At 36.9% G+C, this 24,836-nt stretch overlaps 2 protein-coding genes across 2 annotated transcripts; one reads left to right on the top strand and one right to left on the bottom strand.

The window, feature by feature from the left end:
• Positions 1 to 1,107: 1,107 nt before the first annotated feature.
• LOC123713569 lies at positions 1,108 to 24,494 on the bottom strand. Its single transcript, XM_045667294.1, has 6 exons — positions 24,435 to 24,494; positions 22,708 to 22,738; positions 21,401 to 21,585; positions 20,699 to 20,824; positions 16,037 to 16,159; positions 1,108 to 1,322 (listed from the first exon to the last, which is right to left on the bottom strand). Exons 1-6 carry the CDS (start codon positions 24,440 to 24,442, stop codon positions 1,289 to 1,291), a joined length of 507 nt encoding a protein of 168 aa, XP_045523250.1. The 5' UTR covers positions 24,443 to 24,494; the 3' UTR covers positions 1,108 to 1,288.
• Positions 7,080 to 14,026, top strand: LOC123713568 (transmembrane protease serine 9-like). The gene is made up of 6 exons (XM_045667293.1): positions 7,080 to 7,221; positions 10,535 to 10,712; positions 11,299 to 11,415; positions 12,020 to 12,186; positions 12,830 to 12,981; positions 13,489 to 14,026. The coding sequence occupies exons 1-6, from the start codon at positions 7,158 to 7,160 to the stop codon at positions 13,690 to 13,692; spliced, it is 882 nt and encodes a 293-aa protein (XP_045523249.1). The 5' UTR covers positions 7,080 to 7,157; the 3' UTR covers positions 13,693 to 14,026.
• Positions 24,495 to 24,836: the final 342 nt, after the last annotated feature.

The following is a 24,836-nucleotide window of genomic DNA, read 5'->3' on the forward strand; positions in this document are numbered from 1 at the left end:
TTGGATTGGACTTTTCTGTGTGCGCTATACACTTGCACGAGTAGTGAAGTTTTCTTTATAACGGGGATAACTTTGTGGGGAAACTGTCATGCCTTCGACAACGTGTATCAAGATGATCGCCTTGCTTGACTATTAAGAAGTCATGTTCCTGATATACAGAAATCATAATTAAGATTTACAATTTGTTCTAACAAATATGCATATTGTTACGAAGACGGGTCGACTGCCATGTTTCTAGATTTTTCCACTACTTAGAGAACTTTTCAGCAGGCTGTAATATGATTTCTGACCGTTTCAGGAGAGGGTGAATCACATATTAGAAAATTGTAATTTTCATAATGTTACCCTAGTTTTCAGGAAGCTGAAACCTTTTTTCAGTCGGTTTCAGAACATGTGTAGTCGAGTAGTGCAGTTTTCAGGAGACCCGTTTTCAGGCGTTTTCAGGCCTAGTTATACCCCTTTGATGAAGGAATATTCTAGACCAAACTTTCTAGGTGTGGGACAAGGACGAAATGATACGAGAGAGAGAGAGAAGATCAGAACTTTCTCGAAACTAGACTGAGCACTCTAGAACGCCGTACGACAAGGACGGAGCAACGTGCGAAAGAGACAAAGAGTGCGAACGTTCTAGAATTGTGCAATCGCTACTCAGTAGCAAGACCGCCTAGAAAGTTCTCGAATATTGTTTAGAATTATTCCCAGGGATATATAAGCGAGCCGAAACGCGACTAATGGCCTTTAGTTTTGAATGCGATAACAAGAGCGAAACACCGAAGCGATAAAGTGCGAATAAAGTGAATATAAGTGATAAAGTACTGTGTGAAGTGTGCATAAGTGAAGTAATTAGTGACTGTGTTTTTGTGTGTTATTAGTGCATTTCTGCAATTAATTTATGCCCATAAATTCCTCATTGATTTACCAAGAAATAAACATTTGAAGAAATCTACGGCATTTTCTATCCGATCCCCTAGCCCGTAACAATATATTATTTTACATAAATTACTTGAATGTTCAGAAAGCTTTATTATTTATATATATACAACATGAAACATTGGTTGCCGTAATTAGTAAATTATATAAACAACTAGCGGATTCGACAGACGTTGTCTAGTAGACACGTCTTTAATACCAAAATATATCTAATAATGTAAATCATTCTCGACTCCAATTGACTCATAAAAAATTCACCAAAATCTGTCCGCTTAGGAGTTAAATGAGAAACACTGGCACAGAAGATTTATACATGAGCTGCTGCTGCCAGCTGTTACTTGCTGTATAGGTAAATCTCCTAGATACCGAATGCAGCGCCATCTGCAATCAGACTGTAAATTAAAAATTCGTGAATCTAAGCCATCCGGGGCGTCACCCAAACGTATACATTAAAATTAATTCACGTCGGTCCAGCAGTTTAAGAGGAGTTCAATAGCACGTACAGTAGAATTATATAATATATACATATACATAGATATAGAAATGAAATTAGGAGGGTACTGAAAGGAACCTCCTAACACATTAGTGTGTGATAGATAGAAGTGGAAATGGGCCGTTCATATTTCCTATATTAAAGACCTCTCAAGATTGGTCCAGAGGGAATAAAATAGAGAAGATGAAATAAGAGAAATAGAAAGATTGCAAAATAAAAGGGTATGATGACAGACAAATGGAAGAATTTGGAGGCCTTACCTTCCTCGGATTTATGTAAATAAAATTGATGTTTCGTATGCTATGTACGACGCAATGTCTATTATTGATAAAAATATTTGACATATGTATAGCTTGCCAATATTTATTACACACATTCGTTGTTAAGTACATAAAAAAATACTGATTTTAGTAGGCACGTGTTCCAGGCACGGGAATCATAAAAATTTTAACATTTTGAAAATCTAAGTAATATTAAAGTATTAAACATGTGTATTTTGTTTGCTTTTTTTCGACTTATAATTCCTTATCTTTTTAAAATTTAAATACACCCGATCCTCTAACATAGAACCAGGGTGCTGATACTCCACATATCCCTCTACAAGCGACAGTTTCCCTGAAAATCCCGACGTGTGTTCTTGAGCTTGTTCAATCAACTCCAAAAGACGAATAAAATGACGTGTTTATTTTAAATTTTATTCCTATTGAGTAATCTCAATGTTGTCTTTAAATCTCGTATCTAATACATCTTCGTCCTAAGTAGGCCAAGATGCTTCTGTTCCACTTTGCTATGCACTTGGCCGAGTAATGTGTTGTGGAAGTAATCAGTGTTAGGGTAACCAAACTTTATTTATTTACGATGCATCAATTAAATGTAATCAAAAATATGTTTCAACGCATGCGAAAGACTTTCGTCATAATCTCGATTAGTAGTTACACTGTTCTGGTACTCTACCTCTCATCAAATTGTATTTATTCTATAACATAAATCTTCTACTTCTTTGTAAACTTCATGTCAACTTCATTTGAAGGTCGTGCCTGTGAAAAGACCTAAGCGATACATCGACTTGCTACATCCATACCACTCTATCCTTAGTTTTTCTCAGTGCATTAGGGATGTTGAGACCCATAATTGTTTACCTGGTCAGACCAACGGGAAGACGATCGATCCCGAGTTCTCCTGCCATCACTCCTCCCTATAATTAACTAATTAACTAACTTGTCGAGACAATTAGTCTCGAATAGAGTCTCTTAGTTCTCTTCTCTTTATAAATAATAAAATATAATTTGTTAAAACAGTGTTATTAAAAATACTAAGGTTTTATAAATAAAGCGGAATAATTTTGACTTTATAGCAATATAACAATTATGACAGTATATTTCGCTTGTACCCCACAAAGTGGTAAAAGCAAAATCTATTCTAATCATTCATCCTATATACATATACAATTATATATATCAAATGAAAGTTACATCGTCAAATCAGTATCAAGAGGAGTTCTGAATAGATATATGACGATTTAAAAATTGTTGTTATGTATTTTTATTCAAGCTAAAGTGTTTGACGATTGTTTCACTGTTTAAACATAATTACGGACACAGTAATTGCACATTGGCACATTTTATATGTATAACCCTTTTTGCGGAAATATTGTGGCGTTGGTGAAACTGTTATATTTGATAGAATCTAAACTTCAACTAACTTTATGGTTGTTGCTATCAATTCCAGAAAAATAAAATAAGGGGAAAACGTTTCACTTTTTACTTTTTGTTTTTCCTGTCGTCCAGTATGTATGTATGTATGTGTGGACTCTGTTTCCGCACTTAGACGCTCAATAGGTCCCTTGTGCGTAAAGTCCTAACTAAGCCAGCCTAACTCCTTCCAGAAGCACAGAAGTCTCCTGGGCACCTCGCAGGCTTCACGGAGCGACCTCACTGTTCCGAGGATTTCTACACGTTGCTTAGTCACAGCCTCGCATTCCAGGACTACGTGGGTGACTGATTCCTCTGCGCTGAAACAGCCTCTGCACAGGGGGCTGTCTGTCGCGCCTAGGACATAAAGATGTTTATTAAGGAGACAATGACCCGTAATTGTCCCTATCATTGTTTTCAGATTTATTCTATTCAAGTTTAGAAGTTGTTTGGTAAGCTGTCGGTTGACTGCTGGCAGAGCCATTTTGGACTGTCTGCAGCCCGCACCTTGTGACCAACGTTGATGTTGGAGCTCTGTGGATCTCTGGCATACCCAGGCTCGCACCTGCGAGAAGGATAAGAAAAGGAGCGGATACGGACCTGCAGGCCTCATCTCCGAACCTCTTCTCGCAAGCTCATCGGCAGCATCGTTGCCAAGTGATCCACTATGTCCCTTGATCCACTGCAGGGTAACTCTGTTTGTCAGGGTTATTGCCTCCAGTGCATCGTGACACTCCAGTATCAGTCTACTGTTGGCCTTTTTGCTTACCAACGCCATCAGCACAGACGCACTGTCGGATACGAACTTAATACAAAAGTTATTAATTCCTAACCGCTGCACGGCTCTGGCTGCTTCAGTCATAGCGACACATTCGCACTAAAAGATCGAGCTGTATGTGCCCAAGGGTAGGTGCATGTTGATATTGAGATCAAGAGAGAATATGCCAGCTCCAGAGCCACAGCCTGTTTTTGAGCCGTCGGTGTATATGCGCAGCTCATTCAGGGGTGATCTATCACATTCCTCTTCTCTCATTTGCACATGGTATCTTCTGTTAAGTATGTTCTGATTTGCGATCCTATCACATGGAGCGGCTAATAGAGGTTGGTACTCTATCACCCTGTTAAGAATCGCTGTGTGTGTGCTGTAGTGATTTTTGCCCCATAGATCCAGCACCTTCAGCCTGATGGCTGCCAGTGCCGCCTCCTACTGTATGTGTAGGTCCAGAGGCAAAACTTGTAGGGCTATCTCCAAAGCTGCAGTAGGCGTTGTTTTCATGCAGCCGCTTGCAGCGGACAACGCAAGCCTTTGGAAGCGTCCAAGTTTGATTACTGCCGTTTGGAGCTCTGTTCTCGACCACCAAACCAGGGCTCCGTAAGCTAGCATTGCCTTGCTTAGCTTGTATTCCAGGTGTTTATTCCAGAGCAGTTTACTGTCTAGAATTACACCTAAGTACTTCGTGTTTTCTTTTAGTTTTAATTCTGTGTCGAAGAGTTTTGGTAGTCTATGCGGTCCAAGGACTCTTCGGTTAGTAAAAAGGATCAGTTCTGTTTTTGATGGGTTGATAGATAGCTCATGTTGACTGCACCATCTCTCAATCAATCTGAAAGCCTTCCTCATGAGGTCACATAAGGTACTTTCAAAGTTCCCCGATACAAGGATTGCTATGTCATCCGAATACCCCACAGTGTAGAGATTGATAGCGTTGAGTTTTATGATGAGCTCATTTACCACTAGATTCCACAGGAGCGGCGAGAGGACACCACCCTGTGGGCATCCTCTCCTGCAATACCACGTGTGGTGGTATTCACGGTAAATTGTATAGCTCGTTGTCTTAACATGTTGTTGATCCATTCTGTATGGGTCGATGGTACTCCACATGTCTCGAGTGCTCTGGTAATGCTTGTGAAATTCGTTTTGTCAAAAGCACCCTCTATGTCAATAAATGCGCCTAGGGTTGACTGCTTTAGTTTCAGGGAGTTGCCAATGCGAGATACAACGCTGTGTAGTGATGATTCAGTTGATTTGCCGGAACTATAGGCATGTTGATTTGGATGAAGGAATTTTGATAAGGTTACCCGACTGCGTATCTCCAGGTGGGGGACCTGGAGAACCTCTCTAGCGTTTTAAGAAGGAATGAGGTGAGACTAATGGGTCTGAAGGATTTTGCCTGGGTATAGTCATCTCTTCCTGGTTTCGGGATAAATATTATTTTTACTTCCCTCCATTTCAGAGGTATATAGCGATGTGCTATGCAGGCTCGGAAGACTGAGACAAGATAGTCTACTATTAAGTTCCCACACCATCTCAGTAGACCAGGGAAAATGCCGTCCAAGCCGGCCGCTTTAAATGGTAGGAACGAGTTGATTGCCCATGCTACCTTTTCATACGTGATCATTTTGTCTGCTACTTGCCAGTCCGAGCTGACCGTGGCTCTTTCCGAATAAGGTTGCCATGACTGCTCATTAGCAATTATACAGCCTGGAAAGTGGGTTGCCAGAAGTAGTTCACAAGTTTCTTCATCTGTTTTTGTAAATGTATTGTCAGGTTTTTTGATGCAGCCGATCGAGTGGTTTGTCACTTTAGACAGACATGATTTCACTCCTTTCGTCCAGTATCAGTTTAGTTTATTTTTTGTTCCTGTTTAGGTTCTTCTTTATAACTATATGTAATATGTCTTTTTGCACTTCTTGCCTAAGTATGAAATTTAATATATTTTTTTCTTTAATCGCAGTGGTTGCCTGGAAGGCCGCCAGTGATTCCTTTTGATTTAAATACGTTCAATTTTTTTTTATATTGTAACGTAACAAAGTTTTAATAAATAAATAAAAAAGTATTACTAACCTTGTAATAATATACTTTTCGTAGACATCCTCGTGTATTTTTGTAATAAAATATTTTTCAAAAATTTTGAAAAAATTTACAGCTATGGTACATAGTGATGATTAAATATATGTCCGAAATTTACTTAAAACATGTTCACCCTAGTCCGGTGCAGTATTTGACATTGTAGAGAAATATTTCGATAATGTATTGTCATTTATGTGTAATGAGTGGTTCCGCGACTCTTATCAGCTTATCAACCGAGGCTGCTTCGAACCTGACAATGAATTTTAATAGAGATGGCTGTTTCCATCTATCGATATCGATAGCTTTCAGTACATTTGTTTGGATTTTTTCTTAATAACTCCCAAATACTAGAACTTTAAACTAGAATAAATACTGTACTTAGTGAAATAAATGTTTCCTTTTTTGTCCTGCCAGCATTTTTATCAATTTCAAAATATTTATATTATATTCTGATCGCCTAGGACTGTTACAATATCTGATTAATGAAACTGAGTCCAAAAATGGGTCAAACTAATGTTCCACCATCCTCCCCTTTATGCGTGTTTAAGACTAAAATGTAAACTACACTTATTTTAATAAATTTCAATAGACTATATCCTTAAATGACATAACTTACTTCTTGCACCCTAGCTTAAGAAACTTAGCCATATCCGTTCTTTTTTTTATTGAACAGGGGGGGTGGGGGGCAAACGAGGAGGAAGCTCATCAAATATTAAATAATACCGCCGCCAATAGACACTCAGAGCCAATAGACGCCAGAGGGCACGTGAGTGCAATGTAGGCCTTTTAAGAATTGGTACGCTCTTTTCTTGAAGGACCCTAAGTCGAATTGGTTCAGAAATACTTCAGTTGACCGCTGTTTCCACATTGTAGTTGATGCACGTCAAAAACGTTGAGCGTTCTATTCGAAAATAGATAAACATCTCCAAATTTGTGATGTGAGCTGTTGCAACTCACATTTTTCAAAACTATCGATAACTATGCGCTCGCGCAATTCACTATTCACCTTATAGGGGTGAGGCCTTCATACTTGAGAAGGATTATTTCAAATCATAGAATCCTTTAAATATTAAACGTTTGACAATCGGACGTATAGTATCATTGTATGTCTGTAACATATGCCATCCTAAAAGGAAGGAAATATATAGTCATACACTGCATTAGCATAATCAGATAATAGGAAAAACTTGTGAACATGGGTCGTGTTATTTTGTGTGTTTTATTTGTGATTTTCGATTTTGGATTGTGTTATATTAATCGTAAGTATGAAAATTATTATACATCCACGAGACCTTACATTCAGATGCGACATAATAATCTGATAATGTCACATTACACTGGCTTAATATCAATATGTGGAGATCTTTAATTCCAACACACACACAGTATTTATTATTACAATAATCAAAATGTGTGCGTGTACTACACACGTAAGAAGTGAAAAATTATTGATGACCTTATTTTTCGAAAAATTATCTACTATATAAAACTTTAAAGAAATTGGTTAAATAAAGTTAAATTAGATAAAGTTTAACAAAATGTTTTTATTATCATAGACATGAATACAAATAACACAATTATTTCATTTTACCTTATTAATACTAAGATTATCACAGAATTTCATTAATTGTAATAGAATTATTATTATATATTTAGTTATCATATATTTTTGTTATTAATGGCTTCGATTCTTTTCGTATCAACCGTGGTAAGGTCGAAAAAGATGGTGCTTAACGGAAAAATGTGGCGATAATACTTTATACGTTCCACTTCAAAAAATTAATAATAATTATTAATTAATTTTAGTTATATATATATATAACTAAATATAATTAATATTAAATACATAAGTTTAGTTATATGAATAGAATATTACAAAGGATAATGTTATATATATATAACATTATACATTATACATATATATATATATATATATATATATATATATATATATATTATACTATATAATTACTTCTTTAAAACAAAATTTTGCATACGAAGCCTTGACGCTCTTCATACTTTATTATTAGGGTCTGTTATCGTTCACTTACATTTTGAGTTACGTGTGTTCAATTTAGTATATATCTCTGTTTACGCCTAGATGAACACACCTACAAACTACATGTACAAATATTTGTCAAACATTCGTCTTAATTTGGAAGTAAAAGACTTTAAACACTGATATTTTAACGGTTAATTTTTTTAAACAATGTTTTATTATGAAACTTATGAGCAGTGTTGGCCTAGTGGCTTCAGCGTGCGACCCTCATACCTGAGGTCGTAGGTTCGATTCCTGGTTGTGCACCAATGGGCTTTCTTTCTATGTGCGCATTTAACATTCGCTCGAACGGTGAAGGAAAACACCGTGAGGAAACCGGCTTACTTTAGACCCAAAAGACGACGGCGTGCGTCAGGTATAGTAGGTTCATCACCTAGTCACCTATTAGATTAACAAATGATCATAAAACAGATACAAATGTCTAAGGCCCAGACCGAAAAAAAGGTTGTAGCGCCATTGATTTTTTAATATTTTTTTCGAAACAAGATGTTGATACATTTGTATCTATTGTAAACATTAATTACAAGAAACTATTTATATGTGAAAATATATTAATATTCGATTCGATATAGTAAATTCATACAGTATTTTTCGTAATTAAAATAATATTATTAGACCTAATACATTGTCATTATAATATTCTGTTCTTACTAATACACGATGTATGCACAATTATATGAATTGTTTGAAAAAAAAATATAATTACAACGATACGTAGAGCGTTATAATTATATACCTACAACTCACTCTTAAGTAACACGTGCGGAATAAAAATAAGTCTCATTCCGAAGTTATAAATCAATATTTCTATTTTCATTAAAACGTAAATAAAATTTGTCAGTAAAGGTAAAAGGTTTTATTTTGTTCTTTATCATTTTTTACTGTGTTTGTTTGTTTTTTCCTTTGCTAGATTACTTACGTTCTATTGTAATTGATATGTATGTGTGTTAAATTTGTGATGTCATATTTTCTTGTATTTTCTTAGGCATACAAATTGTTTTAGATCGTTTTAATAAATAAATAACTTGGATATGGCTATAACTTCCGAAACCTTAAGAAACCAGTTACGAATTTAGTGTTTTTTATATACCAGGCGCAACGGATAGGAGGCTCACTCGATGTTAAGTGATACCGCCGCCCATAGACAGTAACATTGCCAGAATGTTCGCTGTTTTCTTTAAGAGCTCTAAATCGATTTGGTTCTAAAATACTTATAACTAGTTATATCCAGTAAGAAATACTTTTGAAATCATGCTAATCATACATACAGCATCTTGACTTCAGCCAGCCCAAAGGCTGTCCTTTGCAGGTTTTACAGTGACCATTCGTGAACATATTCTTAAATCGTAAACTTGTAAATTATAGTTCCTACGGTAACCTCCATATCAATTCCATAATCCTCCATTCATCAATTAAATCAGTTTTGTCTCTTTCACTCAAATTGTGTTTACGTTGTGCTGAAAAGTGAAAGAGTACTAAAGTGCAGTTCATCATCAGCCATTATTTTGGGTCCATGTTTTAATATATATATCCAACTCAACGGGTATTGCGGATTTTGCTTGCATTTGCAGCCTGTATGCTTTGTGATGTCATTATTTCATCTTGTTGGTGGGCGGCCAGATAATCTTTAGTTCCATCCAAAAAGCTTTTGGGTCTTATCCATGTGCATATGCCTACAATTTTATTTATCGGTGCAGTTAGACTCGTTCGTATTTTTTAAGAATACCCTTTTTAAACTATGAAACTATTCAACATATATTCATATACCTTCATATTTTATACATTTAACATGTGAAGGTCTTCCTAAAATAACAAGCAGATATGCAGATAAGCAGACTGAAAACTAAATTTGAATTACCTTCGTGTTTTACATCGCGTCAAAATTATTAGAACCATACGTAGAAATTGTTTAGTTTCTTATTAATGAAAACCGTACCGAAGCGTAGTTTAGATGTTCAATCTAGGAATGGCAGGAAGTTGCTATACATTGAAAATTCTTTTACTAATGGAAATACATTATTACTACGAGTAAAAGATCGAAAACGAACGACTTTCGTGGAAGTCCGATTTGTAAAGAAAGGTCGTACGAAAATGATGAATGTACTGATTTAACGACAAGAGATCGAGTTCTATAGAAAAGTTGTAGAGCTGGATAATGCCTATAAAAAGCAACTTTTTTATATAATCTGAGGCAAACGGGAAGAAGGCTCACCTGATGTTAAGTGATACTGCCGCCCACAGACTCTCATTGCCAAAAGGCGGGCTTGCTTTTAAGAATTAGTCTTCGCTCTTTTATTGAAGGACCCTAAATCGAATTGGTTCGGAATTACTTAAATGGGCAGCTGGTTCCAGATATTGGTGGTACCCGGCAAGAACTACCTTGAGACATCTTCTGTACGACAAAATTTAAAGTCACAAGAAGTGAACAGGGCACAGGTCCGAAAGTTAGAAGTTGCGCCAATAATTGGTGAATATTAGTATTTCATTTATGAATTGTTTCTGGTTATTTACAGTGGCAGATATAGAATGCGGAGCCCAAAGCTTTAGGAATGCACGTATTGTGGGCGGTACGAGTAGTCAGCCAGCTGAGTTCCCATGGGCTGCCAGCATCTGGAGACAAGGCACCCATCAGTGTGGAGCCACAGTCATAAGTGATCGTTGGTTGATCACAGCTGGACATTGTGTTTGCAAGTAAGATCGTTTATATACAAAATCACATGGAAGTTATGTACTACGTATATATTTATAGAGTCGAGTCTCTGCATGCGTGATCAATACTACAATAATTGTAAAACGTGTGTAAATATTATATTTTAGAATCGTTTCGTTGGCATATAAATCTTTGTTGTGAGTTTTTGTGTATCAAGTGTATAATACGTATGATACTAAAAACCCATCTCTTTGCAAATGTCTTTCACAATGAATAAAATATTATAAAACTTTATTTTTTTTTAAGTTTAATTTAATGTTCATTTCATGTTATGATGTTATGTAATAAAACAAAAACTATGATGACAATTAAAAATAAATAATTAAGGATTTAACATTATGTACTATGATTTAAATACTATTAAAATACGATGTGTTTAATGTTTGACAGCTCTAAACAACCGCCTATCCACACAATTCATTTATATTATTATTACACATAATAATAATATAAATGAATAAATAATATAAAATGATTGTAAAATGGCCAAAGGATTTTTAAATTTGTCATTAGTTTTCTATTACAATAGCAATTCTAATCACACTCTGAACAATTCTCATATTTCAGTGTATTCGATGCCTTTTATAAGGCGAAACAGCTAACAGCTGTCGTGGGCTTCACGGACATATCAACTTCGGATAGGAATGAAGCGTTATCAAGCATAGTTCCACATCCCGACTACAGGTAAGTATTGTACAGTAGTGCGATGCTGGATCAATATTGACGCTAAATCGACGAGTAAATCTAATCCAATTTAACGCCAAGATGACTCAAGTTTGCGCGTTTTCCGCATCCAAAGACACTCTCCTTAAAGCCACAGCCAGTATCGGAATACTGGGTGTTCACATATCTAATGACGTTCGGTTTCGCGGTAATTTCTAAGCAAATGCTAAATTAGCCTCTAAAAAGCAAGAAAAGACATACCAATTTTTGAAAGGCTGGCAATGCATTTGCGATCCCTGGCAATGTGTCTATAGGAGGTGTTATCATTTAATATCGAGTGAGAATTCTAGCCCTTTGTCCCCAATTGTATTAAAAAAATATAAAGTCTGTCGTGTCCCGTCCGAATCTTCTTTCTATACGCAACTGCGCTAACATCAAAAGAAAATAATATCTAAGCGTAAATTAACGCCAACTATGGTCCCCGTACGTGCTTTGCACAAGTTTTGATTCGACTCAAAATATTACAGCCTGTTACATATTGTCTACTTAAAATTAATGAAACAAACTTTAAATGGTTAGAAATTTAAGAATTATGTAAAATAGAGATTTTTCTATATTTTTACAGATGCAAGAAGAAGACCAACGATGTTGCCTTACTTAAAACAATTCGTCAGCTAATATGGAGTAGTTCTATTCGACCTGCATGTCTACCGCAACCTTTGGATTCAGACTACAGTGGTCAGTTGGCCACGGTAGCTGGCTGGGGCTTCACTCACGAAGATAGGGGTATAGGTAAGTTCGATGCATTAATTTTTTATGGTATATATTTTTTATATATCACTTGATAGGGATGAGCATCGCTAATATTTTTTTAAATAAATATATAAATCAATGGCGCCACAAACTTTTGAAGTCTTGGCCTCAGATTTCTGTATCTGTTTCATGATCATTTGATTAACTAATAGGCAAGGTGCCTTCTGTGCCTGACGCACGCCGTCGACTTTTTGGGTCTAGGGCAAGCCGGTTTCCTCACGATGTTTTCCCTCACCGTTCGAGCTAATGTTAAATGCGCACATAGAAACAAAATCTATTGGTGCTCAGCCGGGGTTCGCACCTACGACCTCAGGGATGAGCAGAGCACAGATTTTTTAATCACTATTATTACTTTAGGCTTTAAGATTAGGTCAATTTCAATCGAGACATTTTGTATTTAAGTGCTTTATAACGTTTATTAGAATTGTCAACCAATACTAGCGTAACCCTGAAACAAAGTTATTCTAATCGGATATAAACTACTTCTCTTCATTAGCCATTGGGGCGGACCAGTTAGACAGGCGAATCCTCCTTTTAGTGTACACTATTCTTGCTCCGTAAAAGTAGCCTAATACAAGATTAATCAAATTTCTATTTAATTGTTAATTGCATTTTGTTCTAGGTGAGAGGCCCAATGTTCTTCAGAAGACTGACGTTCTAGTTGTTAACAACGATGTCTGCAACGATTGGTATAAATCGCAAGGTAGCAAAGTTCGGATAATTGGTACCCAGATGTGCGCAGGACATGAGAGTGGTGGTAGAGATTCTTGTTGGGTAAGATACAGAATTTTAATCATTTAGAGTCATACCATAGGGCCAATCCATAGATCTAGAGCTTAGCCATAGATTGCTTCCTTCCTTCCAAGTTCCAAGACAAGCGACACATGACGTAAATTTTTGGATGTAAGACATGGTTTTCTGGCGATGTTGCTTTCACCGAAAAATGGTTCACAGACGTAATTCGAGCTTTCGATCTTTAGGAGTCACACGTTATACCCACTAAGCCATAACTGCTCACAACAACAAAAAACGAAGCCGAAAATCTTTGTGCTAGTGATATTAACCCAGAGCGACAGGACCACACTTTATTCCCAACTCTACTTTGAATGAGATCCGTATTTTCCGTTAAGAGAGTGATATATTCTAATTAAAAGCCTTAAGCTTCTGTGCATGTCAGAAAAATAAAATAAAAAGCTTGCAGTGGTAAATTTAATTCTAAGAGCATCTTTAAGAGATTCCCTAAGTACTTATAAGTGACTCCCAACCCTAAAATTATTTCAGGCTGACAGCGGCGGCCCCCTTATGACAAAAAATGAAAATGGTCACACTATGCTCATAGGAGTTGTTTCAACTGGTAGTGGATGCGCAAGAGCGAAGATGCCTGGTATCTACACAAGAGTATCTCGATACACAGAATGGATACAGACAAGTGTTAGTGAAGACACATCACGTTCTAGTTTAAGATGGTTTTCAAGAACACGTTAGACCTAAATCTGTTGTAGTTCCACAAATAGATGTTGTATTATCTACTGGTAAACTTACTGCAAGTTTACCACTCAAAAAACAGCATCCACCACCCTCCTCCACCTTCAATGGCCGGCAACGCAATCACTCTCATGGGTGTCCATGGGCTGTGGCCGGCCTCTAGGATCGTTTTCTACCTGAGCTGGTTATATTATACTCAATAGCGATTTCGATTTCCATTTAGTCCCTTCAATTTTCGTAGTGCTTTTGTTTTTTGTCGATAAGGTTTATCTATAAATATTACGGTATTTCATTCAGGCTAACTCTTTATAAATAAGTTTGTGATATATTAGTCTATTTTATTATTCACACCTATTGATCCCTATTTGACACCTATTTAAGTGTTCTATTATGTTATGTTATAGATAAGTTGTAATTTTTAAATTAAAATAGGAAAACTGTGATATTATTTTAAGTATATTTATTGTTAAATTAAATTGTTTAAAAAGTGAAATTATTTTCCTTACAAAACACATTAAATTCCTTATGACTCGCTTCAATTACCGAAAACAGTTTTCTACCAGATGACTCTCCAAGATCGTCACTTAGTGAGCTTAAAGCTATTTCTATTGCATCTTTAGCCTCCTTTAAAAGCGCACCATGTGTTTTTAAACAACTTTTAACCTTTTTAGATTTTAGTACTAAAGCTGCGTGTAATTCATGATGTAAAACTGAGTTGTATAAACTCAATCTAGCGTTTCCTGGGTCCAAAGTTTTAGTGATAAAAATAAGATCTTTACACATTTTGATTTTCTTGTCCAAAATATCTTCCGTTGAATAGCTAGGTTGTCTACCATATAACTGAACGAGTGAGTGTTTTATTGAGTACAGATGATAATGGTTCGGATGCAGGAACATTGTTAGTCTGCATAGAATATTTTCTAACATTGGTACAGCACCTCCCATCATTAAAACTCCATCAACCTCTTCCCCCATTTGAGAAATTATCGCGTTGACTTGTGAATTACCAACTTTAACTTTACATTTACTGCAAGCCCAGTCTGTTTCATCATCTAAAGGGTCTTCTGGTAGATGGATCCCATCACATGGTTCCTTTCCATCACCCATGCACTTCATAGCACTTAGGTATGTCCCTAACTCTGTGGGGTCAGTACATCTAAGGCATTTACATGAAAAATATTTTGTCTCCTTTAAATGTTGCCGTCTTGCCTGAGTTCCCCATAAAGCGTGACTATACATTGTGGCTATATGCTGGCCCTTTAATATCGGTACAACTACTTTGACACAAATATTTAGGTTATTTTCAATGTTGAAAGTATGTTTTGTGTTCGGTACACAGCTGTGTTCCATGACACTTGTTTTTCCGTATAATCCGTTTAGCTCCGATCCTTCGGGTAGACGTATTTCTAGTGCGTTCGTATCAATTATACCACAAATTGTATGTAAAAGGTCCTTTGAGGCGTTTGGAAGGTATTTCGTCTTGACATCACCGGTCAATCGTGAGATGAAGTTGGTTATAAGGTAGTCGACTATAAATTCGTCCGCTTCACTGTAACAAATCCTCTTATGTTAATATATGTTAAAGTTATTTTTATTTTAGCTGTAACAAATTATATGATAGTGAAAAAAAAACGGTTGCTCTACAAACATTTAGGTGTAGGCCTCAGATTTCTGTATCTGTGTTTTTTTTCTAATATTCAAAATTTATCAACCTTCCGTGCCTGACAAACGTCGTCGACTTTTTGGCTGTAAGACATGCCGCACTGTTTTTCTTTATCGTGCGAGCGCGTATTAAATGTGCCCATAGACAGAAATTCACATGCGGATTTCGAACGCATCGTACGTCGGGGTTGTGAGACGAACGCCCAAGGGACTAGGCCATCCCATATCAGGAACACAAAAATGATGCCTATAATTATAATATATTCTTATTTATAATCTTGTAATACTACTAGCTGCAGCGGCAAACCTTATTACCATAGTAAGGTGTAAAAGTGGTAAGTAAAAAATTAGAATGCAAAATGTGAATTTGTCTTCCCCTTAATAGAGACTGTAAGTTGTGCGAGACACTTTATTTTGTTAAATATCCTCTTAGGCAAGCTAGGTTAGTTTTAAATTACTTATTAGTCTTGATTGTAATGTCTTAGTGAAGACATATATATTATAAAAACAATTTATTGTACATCCAAAGAATAATATTTAAAAAAGTTTTGAAGTACCCTTATTACTTGGGATATAAAACAGTTTACGACTCATTCAGAGCATTATTATACACATTTAATTGAAGAAAAAAAAAACTTTTTTAAAATGAGAATTATATGTATAAATAGAAGTATATATTTACTCATAAGCCTCAGTGCCAGGCGCTCTACTCTCCATATGTGATTGCATGCTCATCACTTGTTTCCATCTCTCAGGATCAATTTTTTGTAGTAGAACACAGCGGAGTGGCAGAAGTGCGTCATGTCTGTAATGAGGTCACAAATATATTAAGTCAAAGTTGTCTTTATTTCACGCGAGTAACTTCAAATACAAAAGTGCGCGGTGAATCAAAAAATGCTGGATTTTCACCACGTTTTTGTGGCACCACAAGCAAGCGCTTTAAAGATGTGTTAGGCGCTGAACGAATCCACAATTCCGCTAAATCAGATTATAATGTAATATATTTTTTCAGTTCGTAATATTTATTACATATATAATACAATTAAACAATATGTTAAATTTTCTTAAGCTACAAAGTAATAATTAAAAAATAGAAAATAAAAAATAAAAAAAAAGTTTGCTCCCTGTGGAAGATTATTATTAATAATAATAATCAAAGGCGCTACAACCTTTTTTAGGTCTGAGCCTCAGATTTCTGTATCTGTTTCATGATCGTTTGTGAATTGAATTGGCAAGTAGGTGATCAGCCTTCTGTGCCCGACACACAAAGTCGACTTTTTGGGTCTAAGGCAAGCCGGTTTCCTCGCGATGTTTTCCTTCACCGTTCGAGCTAATGTTAAATGCGCACATAGTAAGAAAATCCATTGGTGCACAGTCGGGGATCGAACCTACGACCTCCGGGATGAGAGTCGCACGCTGAAGCCGCTAGGCCATCACTGCAGATTATTATATACTAATATTCTTATTGGAGATGGACGGGTCATATGCAACGGAGCATCCATGAAAAATGGAGCAAAATATTGACGAAATTTTACGCTACAGACGAAAACCGACAACGCAGTAGGGAGGACGAACTCTAACAGCAGGCTCTAACTGGAGAAGAGTCGCAAAGGGAAGGGTTAAGGCTGATTTACATTTGCTACTTGTTAATACGTTTTTAGCATTCTTTTTCCAAGAAATCTAAAAGACATGCATTACGCAAATGTGAATGTGCTATGCTATAAAGCACGCTAAAAAATCTGACTGACTGAGTGGACACGGGATCTGACAACTAACAGAATCCGAAAAACATGCCTGCTTATGGGATTCGTGCAGTGAAACTTATAAAAACAAAATTCTTAGAGATAATGCATATGCAGACATTGAAAAAACTTTAAACATACATATAAATGATGTGACCGCTTGCAAAATAATTACAGATTCCATATTTTCTACTTCCGATGCGAGTGCCTTCGTCGCTTTTGAGACAACTTGTGATGAAAATTGCATAGCAAATGTATATCGGCAACTTAATTAGCACCCCTTTAGTTTAGCATGCTAAAAAAACCATGCTAATTAGCACGGAATTTATAGCAAATGTAAATCAGCCTTTAGAGAGGCCAAGAGAGTTTGCACACCGAACACCGAGATATATCGTAGTGAAAATATTTTAGAGATCACAGAGTTTCGGAACTAAATGGCTTTATTATTATTATAATAATTCTCTCAATAACTCCTATTTAGTGATATAGAAAATACTGACCTGCAAGACCGGTGGACCTTGGACTAAAGTCGTAAAGTACTTTAAAATTGAATATTGCGTTAGCCATTAAACGTGTTTTTATTCGTCAAAGAATTATGTTTACCTAATGTAATGTGAAGATTGCACGGAAGATCTCCATTGTGCAGTGTTACGCTCCCACCAACACGTCTGCGGAGGACATCAAGGATGACTTTTACAACGCTCTAAATGCCACACTTAAAGGTATTAAGAAACAAGATATTGTGATCGTCATGGGAGACCTTAACGCAAAAGTGGGAAGCGAAAACAGTAACTGTGAGCGCAACATGGGCAAACATGGACTCGGAGTACGGAACGAGAATGGTGAACGGTTTATAGAGTTTTGCCAACACCATGACCTGACCATCGGTGGGACACTTTTTATTCATAGAGATGTACATAAGTACACATGGAACTCCCCTGATGGCTCCACGAAAAACCAAATTGACCACCTTGCGATCAGTTCGAAGTGGTGCTCGTCACTCCTCGATGTCCGAAACCGAAGAGGCGCTGATATTGACAGCGACCACCATCTGGTTGTAGCCGAAATGCGACTCAAGATTGCAGTTGCGCGACTAGCTGGTGCCCCTGGTGGAGCTGGAAGAAGGTTTGACGTCACTAAACTGCGAGATCCTGAAATTTTGAACAGGTTCAGGCTTGAACTTCGTAACCGCTTCACCGGACTTCACGCCGACGATGACTCATTAGACGGAGAGTGGAAACGCATCAAAGTGGCCTACACAGAGACCAGCTCTTCTGTCTTAGGTCATACTAAGCACTCGCGCGTGGATTGGATGTCACAAGCTACTTAGCAGCTGATAAACGACCGTAGGGAACTCCACCTAAAACTGCTAGGAACCAACGACGAACTACTACAAGCCGACCTCAGACAGCAGTATCGGGAGATTCGTAAGAAAATCTATCGCAGCTCGCGAAAGGACAGAAGGTTGTGGGTTGACGGTATTGCTGACCACGCTCAAATTGCCGCTAACACCGGCAACATGGGAGAACTGTATAAAGCGACTAAAATCTTGGCAGGAAAGATAAGTCAGAATAAAAAGCCTCTAAAATCAAAAGACGGTCAACTCATAGTAACAGCAGAAGGGCAACTACGACGCTGGCGTAAACACTTCGAGGAAACCTTTCGTCCCACAGCTACGCATGGAGGCATGCAAGACACATTTCCACCACCCAGACCACTAGACATCGATATCGAACCACCTACACGTGATGAAGTGGAGAGAGCGGTCATGGGTCTTAAGACTGGTAAATCACCAGGGCTTGATTTAATAGCCGCACAAATGTTAAAAGCGGACTTGGCTACTACCGTCGACACGCTGACACCTTTGATTGGGAAAATCTGGGCCAGCGAGAAGCTTCCGGAGGACTGGAATAGGGGCCTTCTTATTACTGTGCCCAAAAAAGGTGATCTAAGCCTATGCAGCAATTGGAGAGGTATACCTTGCTCTCGGCCCCTTCCAAGGTTTTCTGCAGAATTATCTTGGACAGGTTGTCTGCAGCCGTCGAGCCTCTCCTTCGCATAGAACATAGCTGGCTTCCGGCATAACCGCTCGTGTACCGACCTAATTAACACTCTTCGTATCATTCTCGAACAGGCATCAGAATGGCAGAGAGAGATTTATCTTACCTTTGTTGACTTCGAAAAAGCTTTCGACATGTTGAGATGGAGCAGCATATGGTCGCGACTCTCTAACATTGGTGTCCCGCCAAAGATAATTAACCTAGTTAAGGCCAGCTATAGGAACTATTCTTGTAGAGTGATTCACGATGGTCTCGTCTCAGACGATATTCAAGTGCACGCAGGCGTCCGGCAAGGCTGCTTACTCTCGCCACTACTTTTCCTGGTTGTTCTCGACGGGATTATGGATCGCATACATCAGAACCAGCGTCGCGGAATAGAGTGGGGATTAACCAACATCTTAGAAGATTTAGATTACGCCGATGACCTCTGTCTGCTGAGTCACACGCACCGCGACATGCAATCTAAGTTGGACGACCTGGAACGCGAGGCGGGATTTGCGGGACTCAAAATCAACACCCGGAAAACGAAAGAAATGCGTGTTGGAGTTGAGAATCGCACCCCAATGCGGGTGGGTGCAGAGGACATAGAAAGCGTTCAACAATTTGTTTACCTCGGAAGCGTCGTGTCTGAAACTGGAGGTACAGAAGAGGAAATCACTTCGCGCATTGCCAAGGCCAGAGCAACCTTTGCACAACTTCGGCCTATATTGCAGTCACGGATGTTGACGCGTCGAATCAAGGTTAAAATATTCGGATCCAACGTCAAATCTGTGCTGCTCTATGGGTGTGAAACGTGGAAGGTCACCAAACACATCTCGCACCGACTCCAAGTCTTCGTTAACCGCTGTCTTCGCCGTATTCTGAACATCTACTGGCCTGAAAAGATCTCTAACGAGCAACTTTGGGAGCGCTGTCGAGAAAACCCGATCAGCCAGCAGATCAAGCGACGCAAATGGAATTGGATAGGCCATACACTCCGAAGGGATCTCAATCATATTCCCAAGCAGGCGCTTGATTGGAATCCGCAAGGAAAGCGGAAGCGTGGCCGTCCCAAACAAACCTGGCGCCGAACAGTTGCGGACGAGGCAAAGAGAGCCGGAAAGACTTGGAGCGAGGTGAAACACGAGGCTCAAGACCGAACGCGATGGAGACTCACTGTGGACGCCTTCTGCCCCACCTAGGGGTTAAAGGACATTAAGTCAAGTAAGTAAGTCAATGTAATGTGAAACTTTACTGTGAGTTATCACATTGTCGTTCTATGAAGGTACATACACTTTATTCGGTTAAATGCCTGCAGCTGAGTTTTGTCAGCATACACAATTCCACCCGTATCACCTCGATGGCCATCGTTCCACAACTGAGCGTGTTTAAGGCATTTCCGCGCACCGCCATATCCAGCTACCCACTGAAGTATTTCCGAACCAATATGACTTAGGGTCCTTTAAGAACAGCGTACCAATCGGCAACGCACTCGCGAGCCCTTTGGCATTGAGTGTATCTATTGGCCGTTTGCCTTATGTTCTTTATAAAAAAAAAACATACCTGTAGTATTCAGCCATATTATCCAAAACGCAGTGCGGCCTTGAACTCAGTATGTGACACTCCACGCCATGATGTTTTGGGTCTGTGAGGCCCGGACAGTTGCCAGAACACACTGGCCAGCCACATCAGAAATGTTTTGGAAAACCTGCAGTTTTTATCAATTTCTTTATTATGGTAAAAGATGCTATTTTAAAGTAGTATTTTTTTATGGAACAAGGGGACAAGAAAATTGATGACTAACGACCAGGTAGGAAAATTTATGATTTCTGGATCCCAATAATTAATCTACTAAACTCTTTTCTTTCAAATGTTTAAATATTCTTTTTTATCTAATAGAAGGCAAACGGGCAGGAAGCTCACCTGATGTTAAATGATACCGCCGCCCATGGACACTCAACGCCAGATGCCTACGTACTCATTGACGTTAAAAATTAAGTAGTAATTTACTCTACTACTCAAATTTTAAGGAAGCCAAAACAAAATTCATTCAACTCTATACTGTATGTAAATCCTAAATATTTTATGTAATTTACATTAAAAAATTAAATTAATTATAATTTGGTTCATTTTATAAGACTTTTGCCCATTTTAAAAGCTCAATGACTTTCTATTTCAATTATTTTTTATTTGTTTATTACTATATTATTTATATTACTATTATTAGGCAGATTGTTACTTTTGGAAACTAATTGATATACTGACTTGGAACATCGTTCACCAACATCCGTAAAGATGGGCTTATAACAGCCCACACAAGGCATTTTACATTCCGGGTCAGCCATTGCTTTGGGACCAAATACTATTGGAGACTCTTCTATTACAATATCGCCAGGTGACAAGTCTCTTGATGCTACCAGGTACCTTCCTAGATCTTCCGAGGCGTGAATCTGCGTAATTTAATAAAATATATTATCCTCATTCCTGGGTCGTAGGTTCGATTCCCGGCTGTGCACCAATGGACTTTCTTTCTATGTGCGCACTTAACATTCGCTCCAAAGGTTAGATCTAAGGTAGACTTAAAAGTCGACGGCGTGTGTCGAATCGTGGCTGAGGAAATAGGAGGCTGATCTCCTACTTGCCTATTAGATTGATAATTCATCATGAAATATACAGAAATCTGAGACCCAGACCTAAAAAGGTTGTAGCGCCACTGATTTAGGTATTTATATTATTCTTATGTGTCACGGTAGAAGGCACTTGAGCTTTGCCTAGACGGCTTTCGATAAATCAAATTATATTGTGTTAGACTACTGGTTGGTCCTGCGTTCAAACCTTAATTAAACCGCGTAAATCATTTTTGTAATTTAAATAAGGAGTATAAATTTCGAATAGTATTAAATTTGGGTTAATTTAACATGACATTACTAAGCTAAAAGTTTATACGAGTATAGTTAAATTCAAATGAGCAACATAAAAGCATTAACGTCTACGATAAAGTTCTATGAAACTTTTAAAAGTTTTATTTAAATCTTCTTTAACGGATTAAACTAGTTTTAAATGAGTAGTGAATATCTATTTGAGCGCTTATGTACGTTCCGGAAATATTACTTATCGAAACATTTTGCTTCACGTCTTTTTAAGTTTTACTTTTAAAGGCCGCTTCTACAAGTGTGTCCATGGGCGACGGTAACACTTAACAACAGATGAGCCGAGCCTCCTGCCTTTGCCTCCCATTAAATTAAAAACAACTTTACTAAATTCCAAATATTATAATGGAATCCCGTTATTGTGTGTGGCGCCATGTGTGGCTGTAATACAATAACATTAGTCTATTGAATCGCGCTAACAAATAGGCAAAAGCAGCACTTTCCTTCCTCAACCTGTCCTTACGAAGCTCCTCGTTATTACGACGTAACTTGTATGTGTACAAGATCGTGAATTATTAGAAGTATTTAAAGCGCCATCTATTATTTTTACAGTAAACCAGATGTTCGTAATAAGCGCGGCAATTTAGTGGTTTTAGTTGAAGCATATATTCCTAGATGGCGTAAATAACAATGTTTACTTGCCTCATACGGTAATTTTACTGAATCCATAGTTCTGAAAATTCATAATAAAGTTACATAAACACAATATACTTAAAATATATTTATTAAATAGCTTTATTTATAGAAGTAGATTAGATACGAAGTAATATTTTACATATAATTTATGGTTCCGATTATAATTCAAAATTAGTTACTTCGTTTTCAAAGAATAGACAAGAAAAGAACATAATTAATGGGGAAAAGGTGTAGAAAACTGGAATTCGAGTCGGTTAATGTAATTTTAAGAAGGCACAAAAGGAAAAAAATCATTAAATTAAACATATTATTTAATATCGGCGTTACCAAATTGCCGTGCAAAGAAACAGTTGAATTGTAGTAATTTCTAAATTTTCTGTTAACATCTAATCTTTATTTTGTTCTTAAACTCACAAAGTTAGGACAAAAGGTAAGTCTAAATCTTTTGGTAGCCTGCCAAAGTCTGGAATACTGTACAAGAAAGTCTACTAGAGGACATTTCCAAATCACACAAGTCAATTAAAATACTGAAATTATAAAATGATATAGGTAAGATTCTCTATAAAAATACTCGGTGTTTTCACGTTTTATATTTTAGACTAAGTAATAAAAACTTTTTAAGTAAAAAAAAATTGTCTCTATACCGAAAGATTTAATTAGGTCAATTATGCCTTAAATTTCTAGCAAGCACGTAGCCGTTAAAATAAAATATGAATATAATACGTATAAATAATAACTAAAAATGGATAAATAGAAAACTAAATTAAATTTAATAAGTTCGTGGCAGTGTATCTTTAATGCTGGCATTTACTCGCTGTTCCGATACTTATTTGTTGAGCGAGGAAAGCACCAGATCTGGTGTCTCCATCAGATCTAATCTACCAGGGCTAATCTTATCCGGGCACTTGAACCGTTGAATCCGTTAAATATTTTATGACTTACATAACAATCAAATACTTTCATATGTAGGTAACGAATATTTTAAATATGTTTGTGTATTTTATATGATGATTTTCTCTTTGACAAATTGAATTGTTGTTCGTTATTTTTTTTAAGTTAAATATAATGTTTAAAAATCTCCCTACCAACAATACACATTATTTTAGTCTACACTTGATTTATTGCTTCATTGCCCTGAATCACGATTCCAGCGTTTAAATTTAAACCTAGAGAGTTAGATAATCGAATTACAGTTATAATATTGTAAGGAAACAACTAAACAAATAGTCTTCTATTTCACAGTTCATATAATTTATAGTTTTATCTCTTGTTTATAAACCTAATTTATGGCCCAAGAAAACTAACAAAATTTACTATAAAGCATTCAATAAATAGCTGTCTAGTTGGTTAATTAAAAAGTTTTTATAATTACACATATAATCTAAGTTCACTCAAAATAATTTAGCAACTATCAGACATTTATCACTATAAAGGCACAAATACTTTTATCACTATACCGTGTCAAGCACGGTGTTAAAAGCGTCTAAATGATAACCAATCAACTAGACAATTTCTTTACATGGATACGCAGAGTCCCTGTTTAAATATTTCTACTAGCAACTTAGGCACGTTACCTAAGATTAAACGACTAATTTGAGGAGGCATACCTATTTCAGATTCCGATTCATAACAGATTAAGTCTGGGTTAAGTATTGATCAACGACTCTTGAGTACAGCTGTAAGTACCATTTTAAACAATAAAAAGATTCGCATTTCTTTATTATTTCACTTACTTGGTCATATATCAATAACACTAGGTGCGCGCGCGCACTGTAAGCTTTCCAGCTGAAAACTGAACACTCAGTGATTTAATGGCATCATTTCGGAGTTGCGTAATTCATTCAGAAGTTTTCGTGTTTAGCCTAAATTCATTCATAGATTTTTAAGTAACTAAATTAAATGGAATTATAAAAATAAATTAAATTTGTATCAGACTTGTGTACCTCTATTATTATGTAGTTTAGAGAATAAAGTACAAAATAATAGTATACAAATGTCTTAAAACTAAATTTTCTTCATTAACAAATTATTCTAGCTATAAACAAATGAAAAATGTTAGTCCTTTTTTGCTTTCAGACAGTGAGGACCAACGTCGTCCTCTAAACAGAGAAGCATTACAATCGACGTTTAATACA

This window comes from Pieris brassicae, chromosome 8 (assembly GCF_905147105.1).
Source record: "Pieris brassicae chromosome 8, ilPieBrab1.1, whole genome shotgun sequence".
Classification (NCBI taxonomy): domain Eukaryota; kingdom Metazoa; phylum Arthropoda; class Insecta; order Lepidoptera; family Pieridae; genus Pieris; species Pieris brassicae.

What these genes read in the sequence shown, in the direction of transcription:
- LOC123713569 (XM_045667294.1), bottom strand. An exon ending in CAGTAAAATTACCGTATGAG is followed by an intron (nt 21,586 to 22,707) that starts GCAAGTAAACAT and finishes TAAATTACGCAG; the next exon opens with ATTCACGCCTCGGAAGATCT. An exon ending in GTTGGTGAACGATGTTCCAA is followed by an intron (nt 20,825 to 21,400) that starts GTCAGTATATCA and finishes AAAACATTTCTG; the next exon opens with ATGTGGCTGGCCAGTGTGTT.
- LOC123713568 (XM_045667293.1), top strand. Translation starts at nt 7,158, where the DNA reads ATGGGTCGTGTTATTTTGTGTGTTTTATTTGTGATTTTCGATTTTGGA. An exon ending in TGGATTGTGTTATATTAATC is followed by an intron (nt 7,222 to 10,534) that starts GTAAGTATGAAA and finishes GGTTATTTACAG; the next exon opens with TGGCAGATATAGAATGCGGA. An exon ending in TCACGAAGATAGGGGTATAG is followed by an intron (nt 12,187 to 12,829) that starts GTAAGTTCGATG and finishes ATTTTGTTCTAG; the next exon opens with GTGAGAGGCCCAATGTTCTT.